Source organism: Cervus elaphus, chromosome 5, assembly GCF_910594005.1.
Source record: "Cervus elaphus chromosome 5, mCerEla1.1, whole genome shotgun sequence".
NCBI classification, from domain to species: Eukaryota; Metazoa; Chordata; class Mammalia; order Artiodactyla; family Cervidae; genus Cervus; species Cervus elaphus.
In genome coordinates, this window is record NC_057819.1 from 115,077,908 (window position 1) to 115,096,283 (window position 18,376).

General features: G+C 43.0%; 1 protein-coding gene across 2 annotated transcripts; it reads right to left on the reverse strand.

Annotated features, from left to right (window-relative positions):
* Positions 1-47: 47 nt before the first annotated feature.
* BECN1 (beclin 1) lies at positions 48-11,004 on the reverse strand. 2 transcript variants are annotated; one of them, XM_043904693.1, is made up of 12 exons: positions 10,852-11,004; positions 10,458-10,586; positions 8,520-8,587; positions 7,349-7,407; positions 6,641-6,731; positions 6,400-6,536; positions 6,045-6,239; positions 4,844-4,990; positions 3,481-3,630; positions 2,547-2,607; positions 1,958-2,100; positions 48-1,242 (listed from the first exon to the last, which is right to left on the reverse strand). In XM_043904693.1, the coding sequence occupies exons 2-12, from the start codon at positions 10,582-10,584 to the stop codon at positions 1,074-1,076; spliced, it is 1,347 nt and encodes a 448-aa protein (XP_043760628.1). In that variant the 5' UTR covers positions 10,585-10,586; positions 10,852-11,004; the 3' UTR covers positions 48-1,073. The 2 variants fall into 2 exon arrangements, with proteins under 2 accessions (XP_043760628.1, XP_043760629.1); XM_043904694.1 differs by lacking the exon at positions 10,852-11,004 and having other exon boundaries at positions 6,641-6,787; positions 7,311-7,407; positions 10,458-10,531.
* Positions 11,005-18,376: the final 7,372 nt, after the last annotated feature.

Below are 18,376 nucleotides of genomic sequence, written 5' to 3' on the forward strand. Positions count from 1 at the left end.
TTGTCATATCACACTGAATATGTCAAAGAGCTGGGAGAAGACAGAGGATCAGTGAAATTAGTTTATTTTTGTTTAACAAGGTATTTATGGCTTTTCTTTAACTGTTCATTTTATTAAGACAGAACCTCAGACATGGAAATTAGTATTAACCAGGGGCTCAAATACTGAGACCATATGGGTGACCCTGACTGAACATCAAGGATGTTGACTTTATTTCCCCTTAAAATTAGTTTAACATCTCTGTTCTGTTATGGAGAGCTACACAAATAGGGCTTTCTCTACAGGTATCTATTTTTCCATTAAGAGTCTTTTTAAAAAACTAACACCCACCTCTACACATATTTCAACAGACTTTCCACATACCTGCACTTGAACTCAATTCTCCCAGAATACAAAGTACTCTATTTTAGTTAAAGAAAAACCCAACAGTGCACCTCTGGGCAGTTATCAGACTGCAGTTGATCTTTTATTACAAATAATTAAATCTCTCCACCAAGGTCTCAAACAGTATCAAACACCATTTCATATCTCTTAACACAGAGCAGAGCAGGCATTCAGTACTAGAACCAAGTAAGAAGTGTTAAATTTCAAGCTTCTGATCACATCACACGGTGACCAAAGCTTGTGTCATTTTCTCATGTTATCCAACTGAGCATCTCACACTTCTTGTCCTCTCAGTGGAGACAAAAGTTTCTAGTTCATGTTCTAAGCGCAGGAAGTTGAGAGAGACAAACTCCAGTGAAAACACATCAATCTCAATTCAACTCAGTTTAAAAAAAAAAAAAAAAAGCAAACTTAAATTATCTGTTTTGAGGGGACAAAAGGAAAGGAAGGCATGGGGTTAAGAGTCAAAACTGTGACAAAGACCAGATGCTATACATGGCATGTTATAGTTCTGGAAACTATCTGTTATATGATATTTTAAAATAAAGTGGCTTTTGTGGATTTTTTTCTCTTTTGGTATTGTAAACATATGCTGTTTAATAGTACCCGAATTTAACACTTTCTTTTTTTCCAAACAAAACAAAATTGAAAGCCTTTAAGGCAAACGACCTCCTAAGGAAAAAAGAAAGTCATTTGTTATAGAACTGTGAGGATACCCAAGCAAGACCCCACTTAAGATTCGTCAGCATAAACTTGAGAGCTTTTGTCCACTGTTCCTCCGAGTTAAACTGAGTTTTGATGGAATAGGAGCCACCACTGCCTCCTGTGTCTTCAATTTTGCCTTTCTCCACATCCATCCTGCAGGTGAACACAGCAGAACTCATTAGTAACTGAGATCCGAGTTAAGTCAGTTCAGGCAAATGGGCAGGGACTTGATCATGGGACCATTCACGTCATTTTATCTATTAAAGAACTCTTGGCGAGAAGCGGTAGTGTATTTTGGATTTGCTTGAAAGTCCAATATCAAGAAGGCTGTCACAAGAGCCTCATTGTGATTGCGGAGCACAGGGACAGGACACACACCCACACAGATGAGAAGCCTGGGGCAGAGGGTGAGTGAAGGGGACAGTGCAGGCATCCCTCACTCATGGGGAGGGGAGGGGGGCAGAAGAAAAGAAATGCTTTGTTTTGGGGTGAGGGAAGCAGCTCAGCCCTACTCTCTTAAGTAAGGTGCCCCTCTGTCTCTGGGCTCCTACAAAATTTGATCAAAGGAAGCATTCCTGTATCTTTCCAAGGGCATGAGGGAAAACCTCCCTGAAACTGGAGAGCAGGCTTGAGCTCTGCACCAAGAAAATCCCTCACACCATCGAAGTCAGCATTTTCTCCAGGGATCAGGTGGTCACACTGTCTTGCTTGCAGTGTTGGATCCATCCTGCCCATCAGTGTCATGGGATTTGACTCCGTTTTCAGCTTTCCCACCATGCGTACTAGTTTTGCTTCCATTCTTACTGTCCCTTCCATTCTGCTCACTTTGGTCCTACTTTAGGTTCATTCAGCACTGGGGAATACTGACCTGTAAGGAAGGCAAAAACGTGTCTCGCCTTTCTCAACTTCTTCTTTGAACTGCTGCACACAGTCCAGGAAAGCCACCATTGCATGGTCAAACTTGTTGTCCCAGAAAAACCGCAGCCCCCCTGAACAGTACAACGGCAGCTCCTGCCCGAGAAGAGAGAACTGGCTGTATTTGTGGCCCAAACACTGGCTACAACAGGCTGCTCCCAATCCAATCCATCTCTCTGCCAGGTTCTGTCTGGATTCCACTGGCAACAGTAACCCTGGGCAAATACCACGCACCCAGAACTGTTTCACCATCACTGAAATGTATCAAACATCTACTGCACAGTGATGCCTTTCTCATCCTGGCACACACATTCTCCTTGGATCCGCCCATATCTCTTCTCAACAAACTGTAAAAGTATAATTTTCTCAACAGGCCCCAGAAAGCTAATCCTGAACTAGACAAGCCACTGAACAAGACACTGGCTCATCATGAGATATCTCAGTCTAAGAAATGAAATTATGCTATTATCAAAAGTAAACTATTTTGTTAGGAAGTACAAGGATTCTGTACTGTAGGTGAAAAATGGAACTTCCTAGAGTACCTTAGATTTGTCTGTCAGAGACTCCAGATATGAATGGTTTCCATAGGGAACAAGTCGATATCTAAAATGGAGATGCAGACAGAGATGAATACAGGACTCTTCCTAAAATGATTACTAGGGTGTTATAACCCAGTGATTTTTGGTCTTCAGCTACACAAAGAAAGTGAAAGTGTTAGTCACTCAGTTGTGTCCAACTCTTTGCGACTCCATGGACTGGGACCCACCAGGCTCCTCTGTCCATGGAATTCTCCAGGCAAGAATATTGGAGTGGGCTGCCACTTCCTTCTCCAGGGGATCTTCCCGACCCAGGGACTGAACTTGGGTCTCCTGCATTGCAGGCAGATTCTTTACTGTCTGAGCCACCAGGGAAGCCCAAGCTACCCAAGGACCTCTTTTATTATTTCCACTCCTCGTAACCTCCCCATGGGGGCTCCATGTTTAAAAAGTTTTGTTTGGGACTTCCCTGGTAGTCCAGTGGCTAAGACTCCATGCTCCCAATGCAGGGGGACTGGGTTGGATCCCTGGTCAAGGAACTAAATCCCACAGGCTACAATTAAGACCTGGTGCAGTCAAATAAATAAACACAAATAAGTATTTTAAAAAAGAAAAAAAAAACTACATTTATTATATAATTATCTGGGGGCCTTTTATGGATGTATGTTCTGGTTTAGATTTATAAACAGAAATCTGGACATTTTTTAGGTTCCGGAGATAGGAAGTTGGATACCACTGCTTTGGTCATGCAGTTCATGGACTGCTCAATCAGTGGAAAAGGTCTGTGGTGAGGAGAAAACCAGAAGCACAGTCTCCATAGACAGAATACTCTCTGCTTGCTAGGAGCAAGGGCTCTTGGCGTAGTCAACAGAAGTAACAGGTGGCATACACAGATTATATCAAAGACACACCACACTCAAGAAAGGACCACCTTTTTTACCTCTGAAATTTCAGACCCATCTTATTGGCCAGGGCGTGGAGCAGCAACACTGTCTGGCCCCAAGCAGCATTAATCTCATTCCATTCCACTGGAACACTGGGCAGCCGACCCAGTCTAAAGTTATTGATTGTACCAAACTGTCCACTATGCCTACAGAAGAAGGGCAGGGAAAAATACAGAGAGAATGTAAAACTTGGCAAATTCTGATATTTCCTGTTCTCACCTAAAACCTGGCATAAATCTCTCTCCTTATCTTCAGATTCATATATCCAAGCTCTACCTGGTACTTTAAATACGTACGTAAAGTGTGAGTCATCATCTTTCTCCTTGCTGCTCAGACATCAAAGTAGAAACCTGGGCGTCATCCCTGAACGCTCTTTCAGCTCCCTTTTCCCCCAAACCACCAAGCTCTGCTGGTTCTACCTCCTAAACCTCTTGAATCTGTCCTCTTCTCTTCAGACTCAATGCCACGGCTCTCTTTTCATGTTTAGAATCCTCCTGACAAATTTCCTAACCAACAACCTTGCCCTCTTCCCCCAAGTCATTTCTCACACTGCAGGTAAAGCCATCATTTACATATACAACTGTACTTTTGTCACTTTCCTGCCCAAAGCGCTTCAGTGGCTCCCACTGCCTTTTGGATAAAGTCCAAATCCCTTAAGGAGGCTTATAAGATCCTTAAGGAATTGGTAGCACTCCAGTTTCGTACCCTGTCCTTCTCTGCTTTATACTCCATCTCCAGTCACAATAAGCTCCTTTCAGTCCAGAAAGTTCAGTGGGAGATTACCACTTCCACTTTCCTCTGCCTCTTTGCACAGGATGTTCTCTCTGCCAGGAACAACCCTCCTCCTCTGGGGACTTAGACTCCACGTCTCAGCTTAAACATCCACTTCCTCTGGGGGAAACGTTCATGCAGCCTCCTCAAATCGGGTGAAGTGCCCTTGTATGTTCCCATAGCACCCTGGGTTCACCAGGACCATGCTGAGTGCCTGTTACCCAGCCATCTCCCCCTCCCCCACGAGACTGCAGCAACCCGGAGGCAGAATCAACATTGCTTTTTGCTGTTGCCCACCCAGTGCTGAGCAGTGTCCACCACATAGCAGATGCTCAACAGATACCAGCTGACATGGATAAAATGTCAAATAAATGAGGAAACAAATGACCCCGGGAGAGGGGGATGAATGGAAGTCACCAAGCTCTAGAATCTCATTCCCCTTATTGTGAAATGGATGAAGCCTAGATGGGGTGAAAATGACACGGACTACTATTTCATGGGAGGTGGGCACCCTGGCTTAGTGGTCAACAGCTAACATTCAGATATTCAGTGCTTCCCAGATGCCCCTCACCCTCCAGCCCTTCTTACCAAATGTGGAAGGTTGCATTAAAGACGTTGGTTTTCTTCAGCTTGTCCAGCTGCATCTGGGCATAACGCATCTGGTTTTCTACACTCTTCAGCTCATCATCCAGTTCTAGCTGTTGTCTTTTAAATTCACTGTATTCCCTTTGATACCTGTGAACAGACAAGGTGGTCATTAAAGGCTGTTAGTTTGGGGGCTAAAATTTCTCTCCCACCACTCCTCTCAAAGACTTCTTCTAGTGATTACGATCACTTCTAGTTGCAGCACCTTGTACATTTGGCATAGATCTCACTCAAAGGAGCACAGTTCCCCTACATGTTTTGCCTGGGAGGGACAGAAATGTCCCAAATTCCAACTGCTCACATGCAAAAAAGAGGAGGAAGACAGAATGCTCCCAAACCAGGACCAGATACTTCTTGGACTTCTGGTCTTTTCCAGAAACAAGGTTAGTCAATGGTGGTTTCTTCCCTGAAATGGTCTGATTGTCTATCACTTCACTTCTACATGCCTATTGTCCTTTAAATGGTTAGTGTACATCATTTCTAATGGAACTTGTTACACTACCCCATGAAAAATTTAACTTTTTCTCAGTCCTCCACTCCCCCACTTTCAGTCTCCTCCACTAGACAGAGGGTTCTCTCAGGTCAAGAATACCAATGAAGGACTTCTCTGGAGGTCCACAGGCTAAGACTCCGAGCTCCCAATGCAGAGGGCCCAGGTTCAATCCTTGGTCAGGGAACTAGATTCCACATGCTACAACAAAGATCAAGGATCCCATGAGCTGCAGCTAAGACCTAGCACAGCCAAATAAATTAATATTTTAAAAAAAGAGCACCAGTGAATTTTGAGCTGGAAGAGAATGAATGTAGGCCAACACACTTAACCTTCCAGAGGAGGATGTGGGATTCAGTGGCTGACTCATCCAAATGTTCCCTATAGGACAGAGCTGTCACTAGAGGCCTGGTTCCCAGCTCTCCAAAAGCACTGGACAAAACCAATGCTTTTGTCACTTAACCATGCTGACTCTTCCTACATAAGCCTCCCAACCAACATCGAGAAACAGGGCCTGGAAATGCAGGGTCTAGAGCAGACATGCTACTGAATGCTGACTGCTGTTTACAAACTAATCAGACACATTTGGCTGTGAGCCATTTCCTCCCCCGGAGCCTTGAGGCAGGAAGATGGAAGAACAGGGTGATCACTCACTGAGCTTCCTCCTGATCCAACCTCTCAGCCTCAGCTTGGACCTTCTCGAGATTTTCCGCCACCATCTTCCGGTTCTTTTCCACGTCTTCCAGCTCTTGGATCAGCCTCTCCTCCTCTAATGCCAGCTCGTTTAGCTCTAATCCAAGCTGTTCGCTGTCATCTTCATTCATTTGCTCTAAGATCTCCAAACAGCGTCTGCCAAGGACATAGTCAGGGAAGGCTTATGGGAGGGAACCTATTATTCCATTACCCTGCATGAAGCACAGCTCTTGGGTGAGGGTTGTACAGCCCCAGAGCAGTGAGCACTCCAAGACTCAGAGCCCTGTTCCTGGGCCCAGGCCCTGGATGCACTCACTTGTAGTTCTGACATTCATTTTCAGTGACGTTGAGCTGAGTGTCCAGCTGGTCTAAGAGAGTGTCTGTGCATTCCTCACACAGGGGGTGATCCACATCTGTCTGGCCTGACATGATGTCAAAAAGGTCCCCAGTGACCTGGAAGGAGAGGAGAGTCAGGGTAAGGCCTGTCTCAAGTCACCTGCCTGGAGATCCCCCTACCAGCCAGCCCATTGCAAGCCACTGGCACGAGGCAGACTTGCCTTTAGTCTTCGGCTAAGGTTCTCCATGGTGCCGCCATCGGATGCCTCCCCAATCAGAGTGAAGCTGTTGGCACTTTCTGTGGACATCATCCTGCAGATAGCCCCCCGCCCACGGGCCACATGAGGGAGCAGAGAGGCCTCCTCCACCTATATGCAATGCTGGTGGCAGAGACTCTCAAGCACCAGCTGAGGGGCCTCAAGGCGCATACCCACTCCTAGCCCGACTGACCTCCCAAGGATACCTCTCTCCCAAGGGAAGGCCATGCTGGTCTTCCACAGGGGCACTCAGCATAAGGCTGGCCTGGATAGACTAAGGAGGGAGAGGGGGCATCAAAAACGGCTATGTGTGTGTCTATAGTAAAAAGGAAGGAGAATCAGGAGAGACCATTTCTTACATGCATCAATAACTAAGAAACTGAACATCTAACATTTGTTATCCTAAAAGTTTTCAAGGGCTCATCTCTTCCATTAGTCAATCACACTCAACTTTTCTTAATTCTTCATCATGAGAGCTACTGTTCCTTCCCACTGTGTGAATGGCTACAGGAAAAAAATCAATATGGAAGGTGATGGGCCAGGTGTAAGGGACAGTGTCTTTTCTAGTAGAGTGAAAGGCTAGGTGATGATTCATCTCCATCACAATTCTGGGTTCAATTAAAATTCTACTGGCCTTTGGCAAGGAACAGGGGGCTGAGGAGTAGTAGGCACCTGGCTGGGGGGATGAATCTGCGAGAGACACCATCCTGGCGAGTTTCAATAAATGGCTCCTGGGAAGGAAATAAGAAGTCATCAGAATTCTAGCAGCTTTTGAGATGGAGTCTATTTTCCCAATGGCCTCAGAACTATTTGGCTTTACCCACGACTGATAACCACAAGACTTGAGAAACAAGAGACTTAAGAAATGGATTTTCTAGCCAATCCTTGAATACATGCACTAAGAAAGGACCCCTGGTACAAATAAACCCCAAGTCCCATTTGACTTTTTTGTGGGAAACAGCATTTCCTAGCTATGTTGTACTCTGTTATATTTGCATTTTCTCAACACTTACTAGTTGGGTTAGGGGAGAGAATGCCCTTCAGGGGTTCCCAACCTTTTTGGCACCAGGGACGAGTTTCGTGGAAGACAATTATTTCACAGACCAGGGCAGGGGGGAGGGGTAGTTCAAGTGCATTATGTTTACTGCACACTTTATTTTTACTGTTTTTACATCAGTTCCACCTCAGATGATCAAGCATTAGATCCTGGAGGTTGGAGACTCCTGCCCTAAATCATGGCACAAGGGAAAAGCCAGAGCAGACTGCAATGAAGTCTTCCATGCATAAAACAAAGTAGATTCTTTGTTTTTCATACTTTGATATAATTTGTATGTGACCAAAGTCTTATCTTTGACAATGAAAATCATCACTCAACACAGTTTAAAAAAAATGACATGTTCTCTAACACCAACAACCCTTCAACACAGTTTAAAAAAAAAAGACATGTTCTCAAACACTGACAACCCTTTCTACCTAGTGTAATCACACAATTCTATGTCCAAACCTAGATACTTTTAAGACTAGAGAGGAGTGGATATTAATAATGAGCTATGACAACAGGTATAAACCAGGTAAGACCTGGACACACAGGTCATCATCCCACCTCCCACCTAAAATAGATTATAATTCTACTCCAAATAAAGCAGAGTCTCTCTTCACATTTTTGAATGGATGCCTCGTTCAGCAACCCTGTGACCGCAGGAGTACTTCTGTGTCTTCAGTGATCCACAGTGGCCTGGTTATGTAGAATGTCTCTTGTTAACCAGAGATTTCACATATCTGGGGGCTCCAGGAGCACCAAGGACCCTGCGGAAACCCACTTTGTATTCCAGTGTTTTCATACCTCTCCTGAGTTAGCCTCTTCCTCCTGGGTCTCTCCTGGTTTCAGCTGGGCTGTGGCAAGTAATGGAGCTAAGAGCAAGGGAAACATTGAATCTTTCAGAAAGTCTTCTCAGAGCAGGAGCATGTACGAAAGGATAAGAATCAAAATATCCTCCACCTTTTTCTTGGAGTAGAATTTACAAAAAAAAGGATCTGTTTTCTTCTTCTTATAGCCATTAAATCAGATTAAAGGATTATTAAAGTTTTTCCAGTATAATGGTATGATTAGGTCTTTAAAGAGACATCTTACCTCTCAAAAACACTTAATAAAATATTAATGATGTTTATGTTTGGGATTTGCTTCAAAATCATTTGGGGCTGTAGGTGAAACATGGTTAAATGTGCGTGGATAATCGTTGAAACTTGGTGATGAGTATACAGAGGTTCATTATAAACTTGGATGTTTTCTATAACAAAAGTTAACATCTTCTTTCCCCCAGAATAAGTGGGAAGGAACATGAAAGGAAGATAAAACTTCCTTTCCTGGAACTAAGATCCAGGAAGATGAAAGCTCTCTACATAGCAATGGAGATCTAAGTTACATGAGTATACATTTGTCAAAAACATACAGCTAAGGGTAATTCACTGGCAGTCCAGTGGTTAGGACTCCACACTCTCACTGCCAAGGGTCCAGGTTCAATCCCTGGTTGGGGAACCAGGATCCCACATCCCACAAGCTGTGCATCATGGCCCCCTCAAAAAGCTAAGATATGTAATATATAAATCTTGACAATTAGGGACCTCCCTGGGGGTCCAGTAGTTAAGACTCTGAGTTTCCACTATAGGGGGCAGAGATTCCATCCCTGGCTGGGGAACTAAGATTCCACATGCCATGGGGTACAGGCAAAAAAAAAAAAAAAAAAAAATCTTGACAATTAAAAACCGTCAGTGTTATGAAAATTTACCTTTAAAAAAATGAGGTAAAAAGCAAAATACCTGAGTGGATATAGGAGGTGAATGTAGGTATAGAGGAAACAAGAATGGTTGAGTGTAGCTAATTGTTGAAGCTGAATGATGGACACAAGCGAGTTCACTATGCTATTCTCTTATGTTTGAAATTTTCCATATTAAAAATTTCCCATATTATAGTTAATTCCCCTCAGAAAAGAGAAATCAGGCATTGATAATAATAGTTAATATTTGCTGAGTACTTTTCCCTGGCATATTCTTAAGTATTCATGGTCTCTGTCATATTTGATCTTTACAAGTACCTTGAGGTTGTTTTACATTTTACAGATAAAGGAAATAAAAAAAAATTTGGGCCTAGAAACTAAAAATTGGGTGAAGTAACTTGCAAGAAGTCATTCTGCTAGTAAACGACAGCCAGAATTTAAATTCAAGCAGAGTGACTCTAGGTCCATGAGCTTACTTTAACTGTTTATTCAGTCTTTTCCTTTTTCCTAGCTTCATCTCACTTCTTGGGAATTTGGGACTCTATTCCTCTACTTTCCTCTACTTATCAGCCATTGGCTTCTGGGTAAGTCATTTAACCTGAGTTTCAATTCCTCATGGATGAAATGATAAATTTTTAGTACTCCTATGCATAGGGGAGTAAAACTGCACTACTCCACAGAGGTTAAAAGGAATGCATGCAATGCACTTGGTATATGGCAGGTCCTCCATAATTGCCGTTTATTTTTACATACAGAATCCTTTACTCTGAAACAGCAGAAGCAGAAAACTAAGGACCTTTCCTTGTTATAGAAAGCTCTCAGAAGCACATAGTGTCAGAACTCTTTTATGTTCTCGATAAGAAAACAAGGAACCAGAGAGAGGAAACAACTTCCGAGGCTCAGAAGGCTTGTTTGTGGCAGGCTATATGTAGTCCTTAAGACCTTCATCTCCAAAGCTGCCCACTTTGAACGATCTTGATCACCCTCTTTCCAAGGGCCTCGCTGACCTGTGAGCTCCTGGATGGTGACACGGTCCAGGATCTTGAAGCTCGTGTCCAGTTTCAGAGGCTGGCTGCACCGCTGACACACGAAGCTCACCTGCATGGTGCTGCTGGATGTCTTAGACCCCTCCATCCCTGCGGCGGTGGAAAGGAGACGACGTTAGGAAGAACAGGCGCCCCTGAACCCCGGGTTCGGAGCTCCCACCTGACTTGCTGTTCTGGTGAAGGGGTAAAAATCCCCACCTGCACCTTTCCCTGTAGGAACGGTAGGATACCAGGCGGACCTGCTTCCGGGGCTGACCCGGCAAAGGCAGTTTACAGCCCAAAGTCAGCGAGGGTCTGCAATAGGGGTGCCCAGGTCCCCTTCAAAAGTAGCCGTCCAGCCCCCAACGCTTTTCACCTCGGGACCCGGAGCCCGCCACCCTGTTCCGGTCTACCGCGGGGGTACCGCGGCCTCGGGTCTGTCTGCGAGCGGGACTTCCAAGACTGCCATTGCCCAGCCTTCAGCTACTTCCCGGTCTGCCGGGGGAGGACTTCCGCCGGGACCGGACTTGACGTCACGATGACAGCCGCGCCTCAGGGGCTCAGTCATGGTCCACCCGCTTCAGCGTGGCTGCGACCTCTAGAGGCTGAGCTGGGAAAGGCGGCAGGCGTCGGCCTGGGGGTTGGTGTTGCGAGCGGAAGTGGCGCGACCCAGTTGGGATGGAGTCGCGAAAGAGTCCGGTACAACTTAGCGAATAAACAAACAACCCCTGGACACGCCACCATTTTCGAATTCAGTGACTTTTCTTCAGATTTGTCACTTCTAAGCGGAGCCACTTTGGTTATTCACTGCGGTATCAATTTTTAAAATTTCTCATTGGGAGAACTGGGCGTTTTTTTGAAACGCTTGAGAAAGAGGTAGACACTTGGAAGGGCAAGTGAGGAGGTAAACCTTATTGTGTTTCGTTGTATATTTTAAAGTTTCAGTTATGATAAGGGAAACTCCAACACTTTAGATATTGAAATATAAAGTTTTAAAACTAAAACATTTTTGTGTTGGTGCAAGAGTATCCATGGAAGAGAATAAAGTTCAAAAATAGACCATGTATGCGGGGGGGGGGTGGGGGGTGGGGAGGACGGATTTAGTGGGTGATAAAGGTAGTGTTTAAAATTAGTGGGGATGTGATCTACTTAATAAGTGATAAGTGGGGCCAGAGAGCCATGTAAATGGTAGTGAGCTAAATTTTCTACTTCACTGTTTACACCAAAAGAAGTTCCAAGTTAGTCACAAATTTAAGCGTCAAAAATACGATTGAATTCCCTGGCAGTCCAGTCGTTAGCACTACAAGCTTTCATTGCTGAGGGCCCCAGTTCAGTCCCTGATGGGGGAACTAAAAATCCCACAAGCCCTGTGGCAAAAAAACAAAACAATGGTTAAAGGTATTAGATGAAAGCATGAGTGAATATTTTTTATAATCTTGAAGTTGAGAAGGGCTGTCTAAGCATGACATGAAAATCAGAAGTAAAAAGGAAAATATTGACCTTTACTCCTTAGAAATTAAAACTTTCTGGATCTCCCTGTCCTTTCACTGGTCAAAACTCCACACTCTCAAGGCAGGGGGCTTGCTCCCTGGTTGGGGAAGATTCTGCATGTTGGTGTGGTGTGGCCAAGAATGAAAATGAAATGAAAACTTTCTGAACTATCAAAGACACTGTAAAAAAAATTTGTGAAAAGAAAATGTGGAAAATAGTTGTGTCTCATAAGAAAGAAGGTAAATTTCTTTGATATACAGAACTCTATTCAATCAATAAAAAATACCCATAGGCCAGTAATGAAATGGGCAAATAATGTGAAAAAGCTCACAGAAAAACAAATGGTTGATTAGAAAAAATGAAAGATATTTCATTTTACTAGTAATAGTGGAAATAAAACTGAAGTCAGGCAGCTTTCCTCATTTAAGAGATTGGTAAAGGCTGAACTAGTTGAAATTAAAAGACGCTTACTCCTTGGAAGGAAAGTTATGACCAACCTAGACAGCATATTAAAAAGCAGACACATTACTTTGTCAACAAAGGTCCGTCTAGTCAAGGCTATGGTTTTTCCAGTAGTCATGTATGGATGTGAGAGTCGGACTATAAAGAAAGCTGAGCGCTGAAGAATTGATGCTTTTGAACTGTGGTGTTGGAGAAGACTCTTGAGAGTCCCTTGGACTGCAAGGAGATCCAACCAGTCCATCCTAAAGGACATTAGTCCTGGGTGTTCATTGGAAGGACTGATGTTGAAGCTGAAACTCCAATACTTTGGCCACCTGATGCGAAGAGCTGACTCATCTGAAAAGACCCTGATGCCGGGAAAGATTGAGGGCAGGAGGAGAAGGGGATGACAGGATAAGATGGTTGGATGGCATCACCGACTCAATGGACATGGGTTTGGGTAGACTCTGGGAGTTGGTGATGGACAGGGAGGCCTGGCGTGCTGCGGTTTATGGGGTCGCAAAGAGTTGGACACGAGTGAGCAACTGAACTGAACTGAGCTAGTTGATATCATGTATTGATGAGCATATGGGGAACTCTATGTATAAACTAGTACAGTCTTTTTGGAGGACAATTTGGGAATGTCTTTAAAAAATTTAAATGTTCAAATTCTTTGATTCATAAAATTTCTTTCTAAGAATTTTCCTAATAGATAATACAAGTGATCAAATACACATGTACAATAAATAAAGTTCACGGCTAAATTTCCTTCAGTAATAGGGATTGTTTAGATAAATTATGGTATTACTCATTCAGCAGAATACTGTGCGTGCTCAGTAGCGCAGTTGTGTCTGACTCTTTGCAGCCCCATGCGGCCATTAAAAAGAATGGAATAACTTGCTTTTTCCTTGGTTCCTTTGGCTACTTTCAGAATGGTCTGAAGAAGGGCAAGAGTAGAAGCAGGGAGACCACCTGGGAGGTTTTGCATGAACTGAGGCAAGAGATGATTATCAGTTAAATAAGAAAGGTCATAGGCAGTAAACATGATATAATTCCATTTGTATAAAAAATAATGTGGTACGTAATATGACATATGTTATAGGAAATGATATTCAGCAAGCAGTGTCTTTCACTAAACAACGGGACAGAGATTTTTACTTAATACAAATTTGTACTGTTAGTTTTTTTGACAATAAGCCTATAATTCATTTACAGCAAAATTAAACTTTTACAGAAAGATAATATAACAATACAGGAAGTTGGGGCAATAGTGTCATAGAATTACCCATAATCTTACCACACTCTAAGTTTTATGTTTTGCATTGTGATGTTTCTTCCCTGTGTATTTTATTTTTGTTTTAGTCACTCATTTTATTTTTTTTTTAACTTTTTATTTTGTGTTGGGATATAGCTGATTAGCAATGTTGTGATAGTTTCAGATGAACAGCTAAGGGACTCAGCAGTACATAGACATGTATCCATTCTCCCCCAAATGCGTCTCCCATCCAGGCTGCCACATAAGATTGAGCAGAGTTCCCTGTGCTAGACAGTAGGTCCTTGTTAGTTATCCATTTTATTTATTTATTTATTTTTTAGTTATCCATTTTAAACATAGCAGTGTGTACATGTCCATCCCTAACTTGCCAACTATCCCTTCCCCTGCGCCCCCCCCCCACTCCCGCTGCAACCATAAATTCCTTCTCTAAGTCTGTGTCACTGTGTATTTTAACAAAGTGAAGTGAAGTGAAAGTGAAGTCACTCAGTCGTGTCCAACTCTTTGCGACCCCATGGACTGTATGTAGCCTACCAGGTTCCTCCGTCCATGGGATTTTCCAGGCAAGAATACTGGAGTGGGTTGCCATTTCCTTCTCCAGTTTTAACAAAGCTGTATTTATATTTGTAGTCTATATGCAATTTTTGTATCCTGTTTTTAAAATTCAATGTTACATAATAAGTATTTTCCTCTGTTGTTACACAGATTTTGTAATTGTCACTCTCATGACTGCATTACCTGAGTGTTACCTTAATGTGTTTCTTTGTTGCATTGCTTCCAATTTTGGTGGTTACAATGATGCTGCAGTGAAAAGGTGACTGCTTCTTAAAACTAGAATCTCACCACTGAGATTACTGAATTTGGCTATTTCATGTCTCTTGATTAACATTAGCAATTGTTTTCCAAAGTGGTTTCATATATGTATATTCTACCTCCAGTAAGGTTTGAGAGAGCCTGTTTCAAGATGCCCTGGCCAGGACCAGCTATCATATATCAATAGTTGAGGAACAAGGGCAAATAAATTGGTACTTCCTTGTTATTTTAGTAGACCTCATTGGTTACTTGTAAATATTGACTCTTTTGTGAAACTTGTGTTCTTTGTTCATTTGTCTACTAGGTTCTTAATAACTAAGGTATTTTCCAGATGTGCAGATGTTTTACATTTTTATGAAGTCAAATCAGCTTTTTTTCTTGATGATTTATATTGCTTAGAAAGCTGTTCCCACTTTCAGAAGTGACTCTCTTAGTATTTTAAATGTGTATGCCCTCCTATAATTAGCATCAGACATAATATGTGGGACTAGGTTGCTTTTCTCCTGGTATTGCTAACCAATCAGAGATGGTCTTTACAATCCTTATTCCTTGGATCTTTCAGTATGAAACTCCCTCTAGAGGAGTTGAGTGGAATCATCCCCAAAGGATTCTCAAGTAAGACTGGTGTAATTGATTCATAAGTCACTAATTGATTAGTCACTAATCCGTGTCTGACTCTTTGTGACCCCATGCACTGTAGCCAGCCAGGCTCCTCTGCCCATGGAATTCTCCAGGTGAGGATACTGGAGTGGGTAGCTATTTCCTTTCTTCTGGGGAATCTCTCTTCCCAACCCAGGGATCAAACCTGGGACTCCTGTGTTGCAGGTGGACTCTTTACCGTCTGAGCCAACAGTGGCCGAATCATAGTTGTATTCAGTACATTTCTTCCTGTATGGCTGCCACTAACACCATCTCAGAAAGATGTAGATACGTAAAGGGCTTCTAGAGAGGGAGGGCTTCTAGAGATTACAGCTGTGGGTTTGGAGGTCTGTCTTTGTCATTCACCAACCCTGACCTTGAGCAAGTTACTCAACCACTATGGACCTTGTTTTCTTATTTGTAAAATGAGAATAATAGGGAATTCCCTGGTGGTCTGATGGTTAGAACTCTGCATATCCACTGCAGGGAGCAGAGGTTCCATCTCTGGTTGGGGAACTAAGATCCCGCATGCTGTGCAGTGTGGCCAAAAAAAAAAAAAAAAACGAGAATGATAGTGTATGTCACATAGGGTAGTGATGTGATGATTAAATGAGCTAATAATATGAAGCACAAAGAACAACATCCAGCACATAGTAAGCTCTCTGTCTGCTCTGCTGTTTGGAGAATACGTGACAATCAGTAGGTGTAGTACCTGAGGAACTGAATATTCAACAACATACCATAGGTCATAAATTCAACAAATATATATATACATATATATATATATATTTAACAAATATATTTATTGAAGACCTACTATGTGCCAGTCACTCGTCTAGGTCTGGGAGGATACACTGGTGAACTACTCTAACAGTTTATATTCTTGAAAAGAGAACTGGACAATAAACATGTAAACCAATGAGTACGGTAACTTCAGATAATGGCAGGTGTTATGGGTGGAACTTGCCCCAGAAGATATTGAAATTTGAAGATACTGAAGTCCTAAGCCCCAGTACGTGTGAATGTGACCTTATGTGGAAACAGGATCTTCACATATGATCAAGTTAATGAGGTCATTAGGTCATTAATCCAGTATGACTGGTTGTCCTTAAAAAAGGGGGGGTGTCAATGTGGACACAGAGATGGACATACACAGAGGGAAGACATGTGAAGAGGCACAGGGAGAAGATGGTTGTCTCCAAGCCAAGGAACGCTTGAGACTCTCAGGAGCACCCATGTGACTTTTGTGGACATGAATTTAAAATAAAATCAGTCATCAGTGATCATGGATTCATAAGCACCCAGGAATGAAAAGAGTTTGTTAAATATAGTGGTGCCCTCAGCAATTGTTCACTGAATAAATAAACAAATGAGTGCCTATTACTTAAAACATTTGGATAAAGGAGGAGGAAAAGAAAGAAAAAAGGAATGTGTACCTCTCTTCTTATGGGGCTTTCCTGGTGGCTCAGGCGGTAAGGAATCTGCCTGCAGTGCAGGAGACCCGGGTTCCATCCCTGGGTTGGGAAGATCCCCTGGAGAAGGGAATGGTTACCCACTCCAGTATTCTTGCTTGGAGAATTCCATGGACAGAGGGGCCTGACAGGCTACAGTCCATGGGGTTGCAAAGAGTCGGACACCACTAAGCGACTAACATTCTACTTGAAGAAAACAAAACACAATTATTTGAGAACAAAGCCATATTTCAATAAGCACAAACATATTAAGCTTCTAAGCTGAAGTTAGTAATTCTGAAAGAAATGCAGGGTAACGGCTCACTTAAAATAGGATGTAGTTAATTTGAGAATGCATTCCTGAAATTAAATTCCAGATCAGAGTTCAAAAGTTACTAGGAACAAGTGTTAACAGAAAGGAGAGGTAAAAAGGGGAAAACTGTTAGATGTTAATAAGCAAGATGGTGGGACTTCCTTGGTGGGCCAGTGGTTAAGAATCTGCCTCGATGTATAGCACATGGAACTCTTGCTCAATGTTATGTGGCAGCCTGAGTGGGAGGGGAGTTTGCGGGAGAAGGGATACGTGGATATATATTGCTGAGTCCCTTCGCTGTTCACCTGAAATTAGTGCAAGGAATCTGCCTTGCAATGCAGGGGAGTTGGATTTGATTCCTGGTCGGGGAACTAAGATCCCGTATTCCTCGGAGCAACTGAGCGCCTGCAACTAAAGTGACTGGAGTGTCTTTGCACCGAAATGAAAGATCCTGCATGCTACAGTGAAGATCCCACATGCCACAACTAAGACTGGACACAGCCAAATAAATAACATATTTTTTTTAAATTAGTAAGAATGGTAGTATGGGCCATGTTGTAAGTGGTCTTGAATAAGTGGAAAAGGACTTTGAGTCTGAAAGTGGGGATGAGAATAATTGTATAGTTTAAGGAGTAACCTCTTCATGCTAAGCATGAACAGTTAGCTTATCTGATAACGGCTACTATTTATCAAGTGCCTGCCTGTGTCCATAACAAACCTACTAAATTACATACTATCTATTAGTAACATTTAAAGTTACATTTTACAAATGAGGGAATTGAGACTCACCATTTCAATACTTTACCCAAGATATGACAGTTAGGAAGGACTGATGCTGAAGCTGAAGCTCCAATACTTTGGCCACCCGATGTGAAGAGCCCACTCATTGGAAAAGACCCTGATACTGGGAAAGATTGAGGACAGGAGAAGTGGGCAACAGAGGATGAGATGGTTGGATGGCATCACCGACTCAATGGATATGAGTTTCAGCAAACTCCGGAAGATAGTGAAAGATAGGGAAGCCTGGAGTGCTGCAGTCCATGGAGTCTCAGAGTCAAACAAGACTGAACGACTGAACAACAACAAAGGAGCTGAGGCTCCTGATTTGAAGGCAGGTTTCTCTGATTCCAAAGGCCACAGTCAGTCACCTTTCATTAAACTGTGTATTCCCACCATCTCCCTTGCTCTTTCCCCCCTCCCCCCATCTCCCTTGCTGTTAACACAGAGGTGTGCCCAGGATAAAATATAAATCAGATAACCTGCCTTTGTACTTAAACCAAATTGTTTCCTAACAACCCTCCCCACCCCACTCCCAGCCCCAGGTTACTAACTAGTCTTTCAGTTTCTTCAACTGGGGTATCTCTGGCGGTCCAGTAGCTAGTACTCCATGTTTCCACTACAGGGGACCCGGGTTTGATCTCTGATCTCAGGAAAGATCATGCATAGCATGAAGTGCAGCCAAAAAAAATCAGTAAAATGA